General features: G+C 45.8%; 1 protein-coding gene across 1 annotated transcript in view; it reads left to right on the top strand.

The window, feature by feature from the left end:
- The window catches only part of LOC140723724 (NACHT, LRR and PYD domains-containing protein 3-like), a 45,504-nt gene extending 31,354 nt beyond the window's left edge, over nucleotides 1-14,150 (top strand). Inside the window, exons 5-11 of the mRNA XM_073038272.1 lie at nucleotides 3,337-3,508; nucleotides 3,607-3,672; nucleotides 9,745-11,494; nucleotides 12,561-12,647; nucleotides 12,802-12,972; nucleotides 13,128-13,295; nucleotides 13,460-14,150. Coding sequence (XP_072894373.1) covers nucleotides 3,337-3,508; nucleotides 3,607-3,672; nucleotides 9,745-11,494; nucleotides 12,561-12,647; nucleotides 12,802-12,972; nucleotides 13,128-13,295; nucleotides 13,460-13,547 — 2,502 coding nt within the window. The 3' untranslated portion in view covers nucleotides 13,548-14,150. The remainder of the gene's footprint in view (nucleotides 1-3,336; nucleotides 3,509-3,606; nucleotides 3,673-9,744; nucleotides 11,495-12,560; nucleotides 12,648-12,801; nucleotides 12,973-13,127; nucleotides 13,296-13,459) is intronic.
- The last annotated feature ends 280 nt before the right edge of the window (nucleotides 14,151-14,430 follow it).

The following is a 14,430-nucleotide window of genomic DNA, read 5'->3' as shown; positions in this document are numbered from 1 at the left end:
CCCAGCACTGATCCCTGCGTCACACCATTAGTCATAGACCTCCAGCCAGAGAGTCAAGCATTTACTACCATGCTTCTCCCATGAATCCAATATCTAAAGAATTTACTTAGCGTGCCATAAATGTCAATCAACTGAATTTTCTTGACTAGGCTTCCATGTGGGACTTGCTGAAGTCCAGGCAAACAACATCCACTGCCTTGTATTTTCTTGGGAACATCCACTGCCTTGTATTTTCTTGGGAACTTCCTCGAGAAACTATAAGATGGGTTAGACAGTATCTGCGCACACGAATCAGTGTTGACTACCCCTAATCAATCCTTGTCCATCCAAATACTCCTACCCAGTCCCTTAGAATAACTGTCAATAAGTTTACCACCGCCAGTGTTAAACGTACCAACCTCTACTTCGGTGATTTACTCGTACAGCCTTTTCGAACAGCAGGACAACATTAGCTATCTTCCAATCATCTAGTATCTCTTATTTTAAATAACTTTGCTGGGGCTCCTGCGATTTTTGAACTAGCCTCAAAGAAGGCATGAAGGAAAACCTTGGGGATTTATCCTGCCTGATCTGCCTTTAGATAGCAAACACTGCTTCCTCTGTAATCTATTTACAGTCCATGATGTCACTGCTGTTTTGCCTCACTGTATGTGTCCTGAGTAAATATAACTGCAAAACTAATTTAGATCTCTCCAACCTACTTCAGCTTCATGCATAAATGCCCATTCTGAACTTCAAGAGGACCAATTTTGTCTGTTGCTATACTTATGCTCTGAATATATTTGATGATCTGGTGTTCCCCTTTTCCTTATCTGCTAGAGCAAACATGCCGTACCTATACCCTCTTGAATTTCTCCTTTAGTATCTCTTGATTTATTTATACTCATTCAGTACCTCATTTGTGATTCTCTGCCAATACTTGCTATGTACTCTGTGTTCACCAGGGTCTTAATATCTGTCAAAAACCAAGGTTCCCTAAACATCAAACACGAGAAAATCTGCTGATGCTGGAAATTCAAACAACAAAACACACAAAATGCTGGTGGAACACAGCAGGCCAGGAGGCTGTGTAGGGTCTCGAAGGGTCTCGGCCCGAAACGTCGAAATTGCTTCTCCTTATAGATGCTGGCTGGCCTGCTGTGTTCCACCAGCATTTTGTCTGTGTTGTTGTTGTTCCCTAAACATGTTACCCTTGCCTTTTCGTCTGCCAGGAACATTTACACTCTTCACTTGAGGTCATTTATACATTTGAAATCTGCAGTCTCAAAATTTCAGTTTTGAATGCCTCACACTTACCAAGCACAGCATTGCCCGAAAACAACCTGTCCCAATCCACATTCATCAGATCCTTTCTGATACAATTAAAATTGGCCTTTCTCCAATTTAGACTCTTAACCAGAGGGTCAGATCTACCCCTTTACATAATTATCTTTAAACTGCTGGCATTATGATCCCAAGATCCAAAGTGTTCCCCTGCGCACACCTCTGTCATCTGTCCTGTCATGTACACTATCAGAATTCCAGAATGAACTGTCTGTACTTATGACCTCAATGTATTGATCACAGAAACTTCCTTGAACCCATTTGACCAACAATATCCTATCCAGCCCTTTAAAGTATGGGTGTTCCGGTCAATAAATGGAAAGTTACAATAGCTTAGTATCCTAACCCTATGTGTCTGGTAACTGCCTGTGATTTCTCAACAAATTTGATCCTCTTAAACCCCAGTTTCACCCATATAGCCTCAGTGGATGAGCTCTCCAATTTGTTCTCTCTGAGCAATGCAGTCACATTCTTCCTGACGAGTTATGACAAATCTCCTTTAATCCCTCCTGCTCTATCAAATTGTGTCTAAAGCAACGGAACCCTTGAAGTCTGAGCTTCTAAGTCCTGCACCTCCTCCAACCAAATTATATTGATATTGTCATTCAATGTTCTGATCGATGCTCTAAACTGATCTGCATTTCCTACAATACTCCTTGTATTCAAATAGTACACATGTTTGAGCATTTGGATCACTGTGCTCTTCCTTTAGATTCCTGGCTTTGAATGCAGGACTGACAACCTCTAACCACACAACTGCTCCACTATCCACTCTGGTTCTTCATCCCCCTGCAACTTTAGTTTAACACCTATGCAACGTTAACACGCCTTCCCGCAAGGGTATCAGTACCCCTCCAGTTGGGGTGCAAAATGATCAAGTCTGTCCAGGTCCCAACTACCTTGGAAGAGAGCCCAATCATTCAAACATCTGAAGCGTCCATCGTGCACCATCTCAAAAGTCATACGTTAGACTGTATTATCATCTTATTTCATGCCTCACTAGCAGGTGGTGAGGGTGGCAATCCTGAGAACACCATCCTGGATATCGTGCGCTTTAACCTACGTCCATGAACTCCCTTTCCAGGACTTCTTCACATTTCCTACCCTGCTATTGGTGCTGATGTGAACCCTGACCTCTGACTGCTCACCCTGCCCTTGAATCTGTTTCAGATTCCAAGCGAGATATCCCTGACCTTGGCAAAACACCGCCAGAAATCTTGTTTTCATCAACAGAATCTCTAATCTGTTCTCCTGACCATTGTATTCCCCGTCTGTGCAACTCACTGCTTTCACCCTTTCTGAACCACAAAAACCAACTCAGTGGCAGGGGCATAATCTCTGTGGCTTTGCTCTGCTAGTATTACTGAAACAGTAAGTTATTAGTTACCTGTTATAGAGGGATGTCCTGCAGTGTCTGCATTTCCGATTTCCAAATCCTGATAGTCCACCCAGTTACCTACGTACTGTGTAGCCTGTCAGCCAAACTCTCAGTTTCCTCGAATACCCTGGGTTCATCTGGATGCAGCTCCATTTCCTTCGCTCAGGCTGCAGCTGGATTCATTTCTTGCAGGTGTAGTTTTCAGGGATACCGGTGGTCTCTTTGCCTTGACACACCCTGTAGGAATAGTTCTCCGCTTTCCTGCCTGGCATTCCAACTGTTCTAACTGTGAAAAAGAAAGAAAAGGAATTGCCCAAACTCTAATGAAAAGCTCCAATTCCGCTCACTGAACGCTCTCTGATTTAAAATCTCAACTTCCCACTCTATCTCTGGCTCACTCACGTGATGTCTGCTCCACTGAACCCTTGGCAAGCAGATAATTGCTCCGCAAACAGAGGCGTTCACAAATTCGTGACTGAACCCGCTCACTTCTTTCAAAATCTCTTTCCTAATACGAACACTTCAATGCCTATTAGTGATATGTGGCGTGCAGAATATGCTTGCTCAGTCCATGTTCGTGGTAGATTTGTACCCATCCCTCCGCTCCTCAATATATTCCCCATTTTTCATTACAGAGCGTGACTGAGCTTGCGAAGAAGGGAAACAGAGCGGGCGCTTCCAAACTCCTCCTGGATCTGGTGATGGAGAAGGGCTCCGGGGCCCGGAGGGTGATGTGGGAATCCTTTGTAAAACTACACCACCATTTACCGAAGCTGAGCAGAATACTGAATGAAATACGGGAACGAGGTACGGTGAACAATACACTGTGTGTTACAGATGTAAATGCTGATGAATTTACAGTATTACACAGAACAGACTTCATGCAGATTACTCTGTTTGAACAGGTGACGGCCAGTTCACCTACATGGACACTGAGCGGGGTTTATCTGAACTGCCCAAGCATCTGAAAGGTAAGCGATGGAATGGAAATCTCAAAGTCATTATTTCATTCTGAGTCTCTGAGTTCTTGTCTTTGGAGATTGTTAGAGTTTGGCTGAAGCTGGAGGACAGGAAACCAATTGCATGTGTGACAACACGTCGCATGTTCCGGGCCTCGGGCTGCGACCCAGAGATCTCTGTGACATTTATAAGCAGACTTTTCCGTCAGTCAGAGGAAGCCTCGGCGTTCCCTCTTTCCCTAGCGCCGAATATCCCGAGATCTGACCAAGCTGAAGCCAAACCATTCCAATTGGAACATCCACCACTGGTACGGGAAATACCACACCTCGGATCTGAAGATGAGATGAGATTTGCTGTTATTCCTCCATAATACCACAAGGCATGGGAGCAGAACTAGGTCATCCAGCTCACCGAGTCTGGTCCGCCATTACATCATGGCTGATCCCGGGTCCGACTCAAACACATACATCTGATTCTCACCATATCATTTGATGTTCTGACCTGTCAGGACACGATCGGCTTCCGACCTAAATATACCCACGAAATTGGCCTCCAGCGCAGTCTGTGCCTGAGTATTCTATAAAATCACTACTCGCTGGCAAAAAGATTTCATCTTTGTAGGGGCATCAGCTCCGGAGTTCGAAGCAAAGGCTCCCGAGTTCCAATCCAGCCGTTTGCCTTACACGCTTTCCATCCGTACTGTGTAGAGCGTCGAGCTAGCAACCTGGTCTCGTAAAAATAAGAAAGCCTGCTAAAAACAACGCCGTCACGACGGCGTCCCAATTACTCCATTCGGAGTTAAGCGCCTTCTCCTTCTTCTTCTTCTCCTTCTTCTTCTTCTCCTTCTCCTTCTTCTTCTTCTTCTTCTTCTTCTTCTTCTTCTTCTTCTTCTTCTTCTTCTTCTTCTTCTTCTTCTTCTTCTTCTTCTTCTGTTCTAAAGGATCACCCTTCAATTTTGAGGCTGGAGCCTCTAGCTATGGAAATATCCACCATAGAAATCACCACATCCACAATATTTTGGTCTTTCAACATTCTGTAGGTTTCATGTAGATCACCCTGCATTATTTTAAATTCCAGTGAGTACAGACCCAAAGTTGCCAAACCTCTCCACATATGTTAACCACTTCATTTCCAGAATCATCCACATGAATCTCCTCCGGACTTTCTCCAATGACACACATAATTGCAAAGATATGGAGCCCATAACTGTTGACAGTACACCAAGTGCGGCCTGCTTAGTGTCCATAAAACCTCAGCGTTATGGCATTGCGTTTATATTCTGTTCCCCCTTCAAATAAATGGCAACATTGCATTTGCCTTCTTTACCACAGATTCAACCTGAAAATTAACCTTCTGGGAGCCTTGCACTAGGACTCCTAAGTTTCTCTGCACCTGTGATATTTGAACCTTCTCCCCATTTCTACTTTTACCAAAATGCATTTCAGCCATTTCCCAACGCGGTATTGTATATGCACTTTTTTTTATTGACGTTTCTTACAATTTACCTAAGTCCTACTCCATTCACGTTGGTGCGTGGCCTAGTGGACAAGGCATCAGACTAGTAACCTGAAGGTCATTGGTTCGAGCCTCAGCTGAGGCAGCGTGTTTGTGTCCTTGAGCAAGACACTTAACAACACATTGCTCTGCGACGACACCGGTGCCAAGCTGCACGGGTCCTAGTGCCCTTCTCTTGGACAACTTCGGTGGCGTGGATAGAAGAAGGCCTGTAGCTTGGGCAACTGCCGGTCTCCCATACAACCCTGCCCAGGCCTGCGCCCTGGAAACCCCAGGCGCAGATCCATGGTCTCTCGAGGAGACCGACGGATGCCACACACACTCCATTCACATTGTTTCTTCAAGTACTTACTAACTACCCCTCCAGCGTTCTTCATATCTTCCACAAACCTTGCCACAAAGCCATCAATTTAATTATCTAAATCATTGACAATCAATGTAAAAAGCAGCTCTTCCCCTGAGGAACTCCAGTTGTCACCAGCAACGAACTAGAAAAGGCCCTTTTTATTCCCACTCACACCGTCCCACCTGTCAGCCATTCTGCTATCCATGACGTTATCTTTCTTGTAATGCCATAGGATTTTATTTTGTTAAGCAGTCTTCTGTGTGGCTCCTTATCAAATGTTTTCCGAAAATCCAAGTAAATGAAGTCCACTGCCTCTGCTTTGTCTTCGATAAACTCCAACAGATTTGTCACACAAGATTTTCCTTTACAAAATCAATGCTGACTTTGGCTTATTTTGATCATTAGTTCTCATCAATAATAGAGTCGAACATTTTCCCAACCGATATGGTTAGGCGAACTGGCCTATAATTTCCACACGTTTCCCTTCCTCCCGTCTTAAGGAGATGAGTGACACTTGCAATCCTCCAGTTCCTCGAGGCCATATCAGAATCAAGTTAGTACTGAAAGATCATGAGCAATGCATCCGTTATTTCTTCAGCAAACTCTCTCGGGACTCTGGAATATAGTCCATCTGGCCCAGTTGACTTATTCACCTTCAAATTTTTAGGTTTCCACAGATGACTTTTTCCTTTGTAATAGTGATGACAGTCACTGCTTCTTCCTGTCACTCACGGTACTCTGGTACACTGATAGTGTCTTCCACAGCGAAGACATATACAAAGTACGCAGTAGCCGCATAGGACACTGATCAGACCCTACTGGGAGTACTTTGCTCAGTTCTGGTCACTCCACCACCGGAAGGATGTGGAAACTCTAGAAAGGGTGCAGTGGAGATTAACAAGGAGGTTGGCTGGATTGGGGAACATGCCTTATCAAAACATATTGAGTGAACTCAGCTTTTTTCTCCTTGGAGCGGCGTACGATGAGAAGTGATCTGATAGAGGTGTTTAAGATGATGAGAGGCATTGATTGTCTGGATAGTCAGAGGCTTTTTCCCAGGGCTGAAACGGCTGATACGAGGGAGCGCAGATTTAAGGTGCTTGGAATTGGAGAGGAGAAGTCAAGTGTAAGTTTTTATGCAGAGATTGGTGAGTGCGTGGAATGGGCTGCCAGCGATGGTGATGGAGGCGGATTCGATAGGGTCTTTTAAGAGACTCCTGGATAGGTACATGAGCTTAGAAAAATAGAAGGCTATGGATAACGTTAGGTAACTTCTAATGTAAGTACGTGTTCGACAGAGCATTGTGGACCGAAGGGCCTGTATTATGTTATAGGTTTTCTATTTCTCTAAAGTTCATCTGCTAATTATTTGTCCCGCATTTCGACTTCACCAATATTATTTCCCATGGCCCAATATCAACTCTCAACTCTATTTTACTCTTTATATAACTGAACAAAAACAAATGCTATCCTGCTTTACATATTGGCTAGTCTAGCGTCATATTTCATCTTTACCTTTCTTATAGCTTTTTAGTTGCCTTTTGTTAGTTTTTAAATGTTTTCCCATTATCCAGCTTCCCACTGACTTTTGATTCCGTTTAGGCACACAGACACACACACACACACACACACACACACACACACACACACACACACACACACACACACACACACACACACACACACACACACACACACACACACACACACACACACACACACACACACACACACACACAACAAACAAAAGGCAATCAATAGAGATCACCAGCATTTCATTCGAAGTGGCACTGATGATATTGCCTAGCTGGTTAATGAAATATCTGCAAGCTAACAAACCAGCTCGCCGAGCCACACAAAATCAAGATCTGAGTTATTACACAACACTCAATCTAAGCTCGTTTTTCCCCAAGTAAGCTCGAGCACAATCACAATACAGACCCTTTCCTGTGACCCGACAACTGAAGTAGGCTTAATTTTTCTATTCCCTTTCTACATTGAAGTCCCCCAGTAAAAAAAAAGTATCATTACCCCTATTACTCGTACATGCCTTTTCCAGGTCCTTTACAATCTCAATTCCACATCTTAGCGCCTATTTTGAGGACTATATATGATTCCCATAATGTTTCTTGTTACCCTTGTAATTTATTATCTGCACCCACAATGATTCAACATTCTCTGACCCTATGTCCCCTCGTTCTGAAGATGTAATTCCATCTCGAAAATACAACCACACCACCGCCTAAGTCTTTCTGCCTGTCCTTTCGATACAAAATATACCCTTTGATGTAAGTCTCCCAATCAAGCCCTTATTTCTGCCAATACTCAGTTACGCCCACAACGTCATACCGACGAAAATCGCATGTTGCCTCTGTGGTACAATTTAATACTCGGCTGAGTCGGCATTTAAACCGAGCGGCACATCCTCAGCTCTATCATACTGGTTTCCATCACCATGCCTTATTAGTTTAAAACACTTGCAACAGCTCTAATAAATCTGCCAGCAAGAATATTGTGCACCCCTCGTATTCAAACGCAACCCATCACTTTTGTACAGTTCCCACCTGCCCCAGAAGTGCTCACAACTATTCGGAAATCTGACTCCCGTCCCCCTAATATAATTTTTTGGCCACACGTTTATCTGATACCTCAATCTATGCTCTGTACCCTTGCTAGGTCGGTGGTACCAATACTTACCACGACTCCCGGTGGCTCGCCCTCCGTTTTCAGGATATTGTGAATGTGTCCAGAAAAATCGGGCCCAGGAACCTGGGAGGCAAAGTACCATCTGTGACTTCTTTTTGTGTCCACAGAATAGCACATGACTATAGAGTCCCCTATTACTGCCCACATCCTCTTCAGTTTCCTGCTCTTCCACGTAACATCAGGAATTGCCTCAGTTCACGCACCAGATTCTCGGAACAGAGGGGACTGCAGAGATGGGGTGGGAGCAAATTGCCTGAGTTCATGTACTAGCTCCTTGGAGCAGAGGATACTGTTCAGGTGTGTGGTAGCGTGTTACACAGTGCCAAGCTCAGACTGGAATTCGAAACAGAAATTATGTTATTTTTCTTTGGCTCAGCACCGAGAGTTTAAACCTAACGGAGTATCAAGGTCTATTGTGAGAAAAGCAAAACAGAGAAGTATGTTCCACCCACCCCCCGCCCACTGTAACCCTCTGCAGTGTTGCACATTTCAGCAGAAGCTGAGCAGTGAAACCAGCCGCTCCACACAACACTCTCCTCTCCAGAATCACGTGTGCACTTGGTGCTTGCTGGAACACCGGGGAATCTGCAAACTACCAACAGAGCGGAGAGCGGAGACTTTAATAGCGAATCTGAATCAGATCAGAATTGTTTCTGCAAGATCGTTCACTTTCTGACACTCTTATCTCTGATTTCCCGATTTCACCCAAAAAATGTCGTTAACAAGTGTATTTTTTGTAACCCCCCCGGCTCACTTCAGGCTCGCTCAGCTCGCTTCCGTTTAGGGGGAGCAGCCTTCGGCCCCGCCAAACTGGGTAATCAGCTTGAGTGGATGTTGTGTGATGTCCCCAACCCCGCCAAATAACAGACAGTACAACATATGCGATTAAATGATTACACTTTATATATATTACTAGAACTAAGTGATTAATAAGGATACAGTATATATGAAGGGAAAAAAAATAAAAAAGGCGCCAAACTTATCGAAGTCCAAACCACTTCGTGCACAACCGTTGGAGCTCAATTAACGAAGTCTTCCGGCCACCAGTCGATTCCCTCAGACCTCCTCGACTCGCAGCTCAGCACCACCCGAAGTGATCAACCAAACCCATTTGTCCTTGTCTCCTCTCAACGCCGAAACTCCTGGTCTCGGAACCCCGCTTGGGGTCCTTTCCTCACCCAGCTTACAGCATCGCGCCATCTATCTCTGACCCCCTCGCGCTGACACCCCAAAAGCCCGCCAACAATAGCTTACAGACCCAGAAGAGAGAATAACATTAATCCCAATTGGTTAGAAAACGAATACAATTCTCGTCATGAGTAAATTTAACCCAAACTGCGAGAGAAAGCACTTATCATAACAAAGAAGCATTCCTAATTTTAACAAAACAAAGAAGCCATTTTGATTAACATACGCAGTTACAAAAGAACCCCCTTACGTTTTTAAATTTGCAAAATGTGTTCATTGTTCTGTTCATCAGATTAAGCATTGATAACTTATTTATGTCCGTTCGAAGATGTTCGACGGAAACACATGGAGAGTCTGCGGACACGGACTGAAACATTGAGAGCGAACACAATCCTGATGAGGGAGAAGGTGAAGGTTTTCCAGCTGGTTGATCGATACGCTGAGCTCACGGTCATTTCCACTGTTCAGGACTGGGCACTGGTGGAACATGAGCTGCTGGCAAGAGGCAGAGACCACGAGGAGTGGACAGAGAAACATCTCCACGGAGAGCTGGACAAAATCCGGACGGATGAGTTTTTCCAGATGCACTTTGTTAAAAAACTGGGAAGATCTTTCTGTGGAAACAAATCCGGGAAGTTCGCAGCAGTGGCCGGGGTCGCGGGGATCGGGAAAACAACAATGATACAAAAGATTGTTTACGACTGGGCCAGGGGAAAAATATACCAGCAGTTCCAGTTTGTCTTCAGTTTCAAATTCCGAGATTTAAACAACTTTAACTGCGGAATAAACCTGAGGGAACTGATACTGCATCAGTATCCTTACTTTTTGAATTGCCTGAGAGAGGTCTGGAAACACCCAGAGGTGTTGCTTTTTATATTTGATGGTCTGGATGAATTCGAGGACAGACTCAATTTTGCTGATGGTCGGAGAGACACAGAATCACAGTATACAGATCCTGAATTCCGGTGCAAGGTGTCTGACATTGTGTACAGTTTAATCCAGGGTAAGCTGCTCCCAGGGTGTTCAGTGCTGGTGACCACACGCCCCACTGCGTTACATTTCTTGGAAAAGGCAGAGATTTGTACCTGGGATGAAATCCTGGGATTTGTTGGCGAGGAATGGAAGGAATTTTTCATCAGGTATTTTGAAGATGACACGGTGACGGCAGCTGTTTTCAAACACGTGGAGGAGAACGAGATCCTGTACACCATGAGCTACAACCCCTCCTACTGCCGGATCCTCGCTCTGGCACTGGGCCCCTTCTTCACACAAAGAGTCAAGGACCCGCAGCGAGTTCCCAAGACCATCACCCAAGTGTACTCCTACTATATTTACAACATCCTGAAAAACCACGGCCGTGAGATTGAGAACCCCCGTGATGTGTTCCTCAGGGTTGGTCAGATGGCCTTCAGAGGAGTGTCCGAGAAGAAGATTGTGTTTACAGATGGAGATCTGATCAACTACAATCTGCAGCCTTCCCAGTTCCTGTCCGGATTCCTAGAGGAGCTTTTGGAGAGAGAGGATTCTGCCCTTTGTGTGGTGTACACATTCCCACACCTCACTATCCAAGAGTTTGTAGCTGCACTCGCAATATTTATGAATCCATATCCCGGGGATATCCTGAAATCCCTCACTGAAGCCTGCAATACGACAGATGGGCGATTTGAGTTATTTCTCCGTTTTCTTGCTGGTCTCTCCTCGCCAATAACAGCTCGGGGCCTGGAGGAGTTTCTGGGTCCATTTCCTCATGAAACAACCTGCCGGGTGATTGACTGGTTGAAGGAGGAGGTTAAACGCCAGAGTGGAAACACAAGGAGTGAAGCTGGTAAAAGGAGCCTCCTGAACACATTGCACTACCTGTTTGAGTCTCAGAATCGTGGGCTGGCTCAGGCCACAATGGGATCTGTGGAAACACTTTCATTCCGTGGAATGACACTGACCCCGATTGACTGCACGGTCCTGTCTCATGTCATCGGGCTCTGCGATACAATAAAACACCTCGACCTGGAGAGCTGCCACATTCAGTGTGATGGAATCCAGCGGCTGGCTCCCGGACTGCACAAGTGCCTGGAGTTGGGGTAATTTGATTTATCTCTCACTCTGAACTGTGAAACAGCTCTATAGTCTTATTTCAATGTAAAGGGATTTGGGTAAAACAGTAGTAAATCAGATTATGAAGAGTTATGAAAAATGCCCAGACATTGCCCAGGTCAGTAATTCCTCAAGAACAGGAAAGTTCTGGAGTTCTTTGTGAAGGGTTGTTATAGAGTTCATCAGATCCGTGAACAACGGCCAATGGCTTAATGGTAGTAAATCACAGGAATGGCCGTGTTTCTCGCTGCCCCTGACACGTCCATTGACAATGTTCCTTCTCACTGTTACTGACACCCATAGTGACACTGACTGCAGCGGGTGGGTCACAGATTTACACCCCCTTCCCGGTGAGGGACAAGAGACCGTCAGCAGACTGTCCGAGTGGGGAGAGAAATACCATTGAGTGATAGTCCTCCCCTGCCGTTCCCCGCGTGTGCCTATCACCATCAGTCCACCTTTGTGACTTTGCTCACTACCAGATATCCACACCACATGGCTTCATCTCATTTCCCATTGTGGTCCTCAGTTCGGACCCACCTCTCGTGTACGATCTATTTCTGGATCATCTCATCCCATTGGATTAACTTTTCTCATCGGTATACTGATATGGGATCTCTCATACCAATCCCCTCCCTACTTTTGGATCTCTGTTCCCCGTTCCCCTTTAGGGAGATAGGGGGTTTTCTCTCCCTATCCCTTTGCCTCAGGTGGGATCTCTTCCTCCATCTCCCATCGACATTTCCCCAGTCACAAACCATTCTCTCACTTTTCATCACGCCCCTCCTGACCATCTCACATCAGGAACGTTTGCCTCACCATTGGGGAATGAGACGGAATATGTGGAGTTTACAGGGTCACACCGACAGACTAAATTACTGACATTTGGTGAATGCCCTGGAGCTGGGTAATGAGGGACGTTGACAGTGATGGGAACTCCGATTGGCGATTTACTGAAGGGTTTAATGTTTCCTGCAATATCCGAGTGAGAGAAATTCCCTCAGACCTGCAGTTTGAATCACTTTGTTCATTAATTTTTCTGTTTGTGTTTAGACTCGGGGGGAATGAACTGGGAGATTCAGGAGTGAAACTGCTGTCTGCGGCTCTGAAGAACCCAGAGTGTAAAATACAGAGACTGTGGTAAGACCAGACTGTGGGAGATTGTGTTTACTCTCACTGGTTGACTGATACGGAACATTAATGTGATCAGTAATTGTGTTACTGATAAACACTGGGGATTTGTACCGTCTACCGTCTCCCTGTGACCTTCACCTTCACTCTCTCTCAATCCCAGGCTGCAGAGAGTCAGTCTCACAGATTCTGTTGCCGAGGATCTCGCCTCCGCACTCAGTACAAACACATCACTGAAGGGGCTGGACCTGAGTGAAAATGAACTGGGAGATTCAGGAGTGAAACTGGTATCTGCGGCTCTGAGGAACCCGGAGTGTAAAATACAGACACTACGGTAAGCACCCGACTGTGGGAGATTGTGTTTACAGTCACTGAGTGTTTGAAAGTGAACACTAATGTGATCAGTAATTTAGTTACTGATAAACTCTGGTGGGTTGTACCGTCCCCTGTCTCTCTGTGTCCTTCACCCTCACTCTCTCTCATCTCCAGGCTGTACCGTGTCGGTCTCACAGATTCTAGTGCTAAGGATCTCGTCTCCGCTCTCAGTACAAACCAATCACTGACGGTGCTGAGCCTGAATTCAAACTCGCTCACAGACCGATCTGTCTCTGCTCTCCGCCGCGTCATAAAGACCCTCCCGAGTCTGGAATGGATCAGGTGAGTGTTTGTGTGAATGTTCAATCTGGTAAAATATCAGCGGATCTGCGGATTTTCTGGTGATAGTTGTCTGTGAATGTTGTTGAAATATTACCACTGGTCCCCTGTTACTGACACTGTCCTGTAATCTGTTTAATTCATCTTTATTCTTCCATCTGTTTCAGCCTGTGGAGCAATAATTTCAGTCGGGCCGGGAGGAAGGAACTGAAATCCCTACAGGAACCCAGACGCGGACTGGCAGTGGCCGTGTGAACATCTGAATGTGTGGACATCCCCGCCCTCCCCTTTAACTCCCTCCCCCCCCCCCCATTCAACAGCAGCCCTTACCTTTAATGGCCGCTCGCCGGTTTTAAATCACAACTGTTCTAACGGAACTGGCTCCGGTCTCGCGCTCTGTGACATCGGAAGCGATCTCGCAGTGACGTATTTCCGCCTGTTGTCTGGCGGCGCTGCTTCCTTCCGCGGGATGTCCGGCTTCGAGACTGCCCCTGGTGAGACCGTGGGTAATTACACAGACAAGAAGAGGCCGGGACCGGGGCTCAGTCTGGGACTGCCGTGTCCCTGGATGGGATTATCCGGAGAGAATGCTTTTCTTCACTTTGCTGAGGACGGTGCATTGGGCAGTCTGGCCGATATAATGATGTTAATTTGACAGATCCCTCGGCAGTGACCGTGGATCTGCAGCGATCCAAGACATGTCCCTGAAGTGTGATTTTATTATCAACGGTTCCCCGGTGCAGAGTGGCGGTGATAAAGCGGGATTGATTATTCAACCTGTTACTCACTGTGGCCGGTCAGTTAATTGTGTGTGACTGTGCGAATCGGGAGCAGCTTATTTATTCCCGCAAGTTAGAAGCTCACATGTTCTTTAATTTATATTTGTCATGATGAAATCAATAAATCGCAGTAAGTTCCTGTCTTGGTCTCAGAATTGAGTCTCATTAGAGGAGAAACACACTCCCAGCGTCGGACACAGAGGGAAGCTCCCTCCACACCGTCCCTTCACACATGCCCAGGTTCAAACACACAGTGAAGCTCCCTCTGCACGATCCTATCACTCACTCACAGGAGCAGACAGAGACCGAAGCTCATGCCGCACTCTTGCCGGTCAGACACAGAGTGAAGCTTCTACCAT

The sequence above is a fragment of the Hemitrygon akajei genome, unplaced genomic scaffold (assembly GCF_048418815.1).
Source record: "Hemitrygon akajei unplaced genomic scaffold, sHemAka1.3 Scf000130, whole genome shotgun sequence".
Lineage (NCBI taxonomy): Eukaryota > Metazoa > Chordata > Chondrichthyes > Myliobatiformes > Dasyatidae > Hemitrygon > Hemitrygon akajei.
The sequence above is the reverse complement of the archived record's forward strand: the minus strand, read 5'-3'. Positions and strand labels throughout refer to the sequence as shown.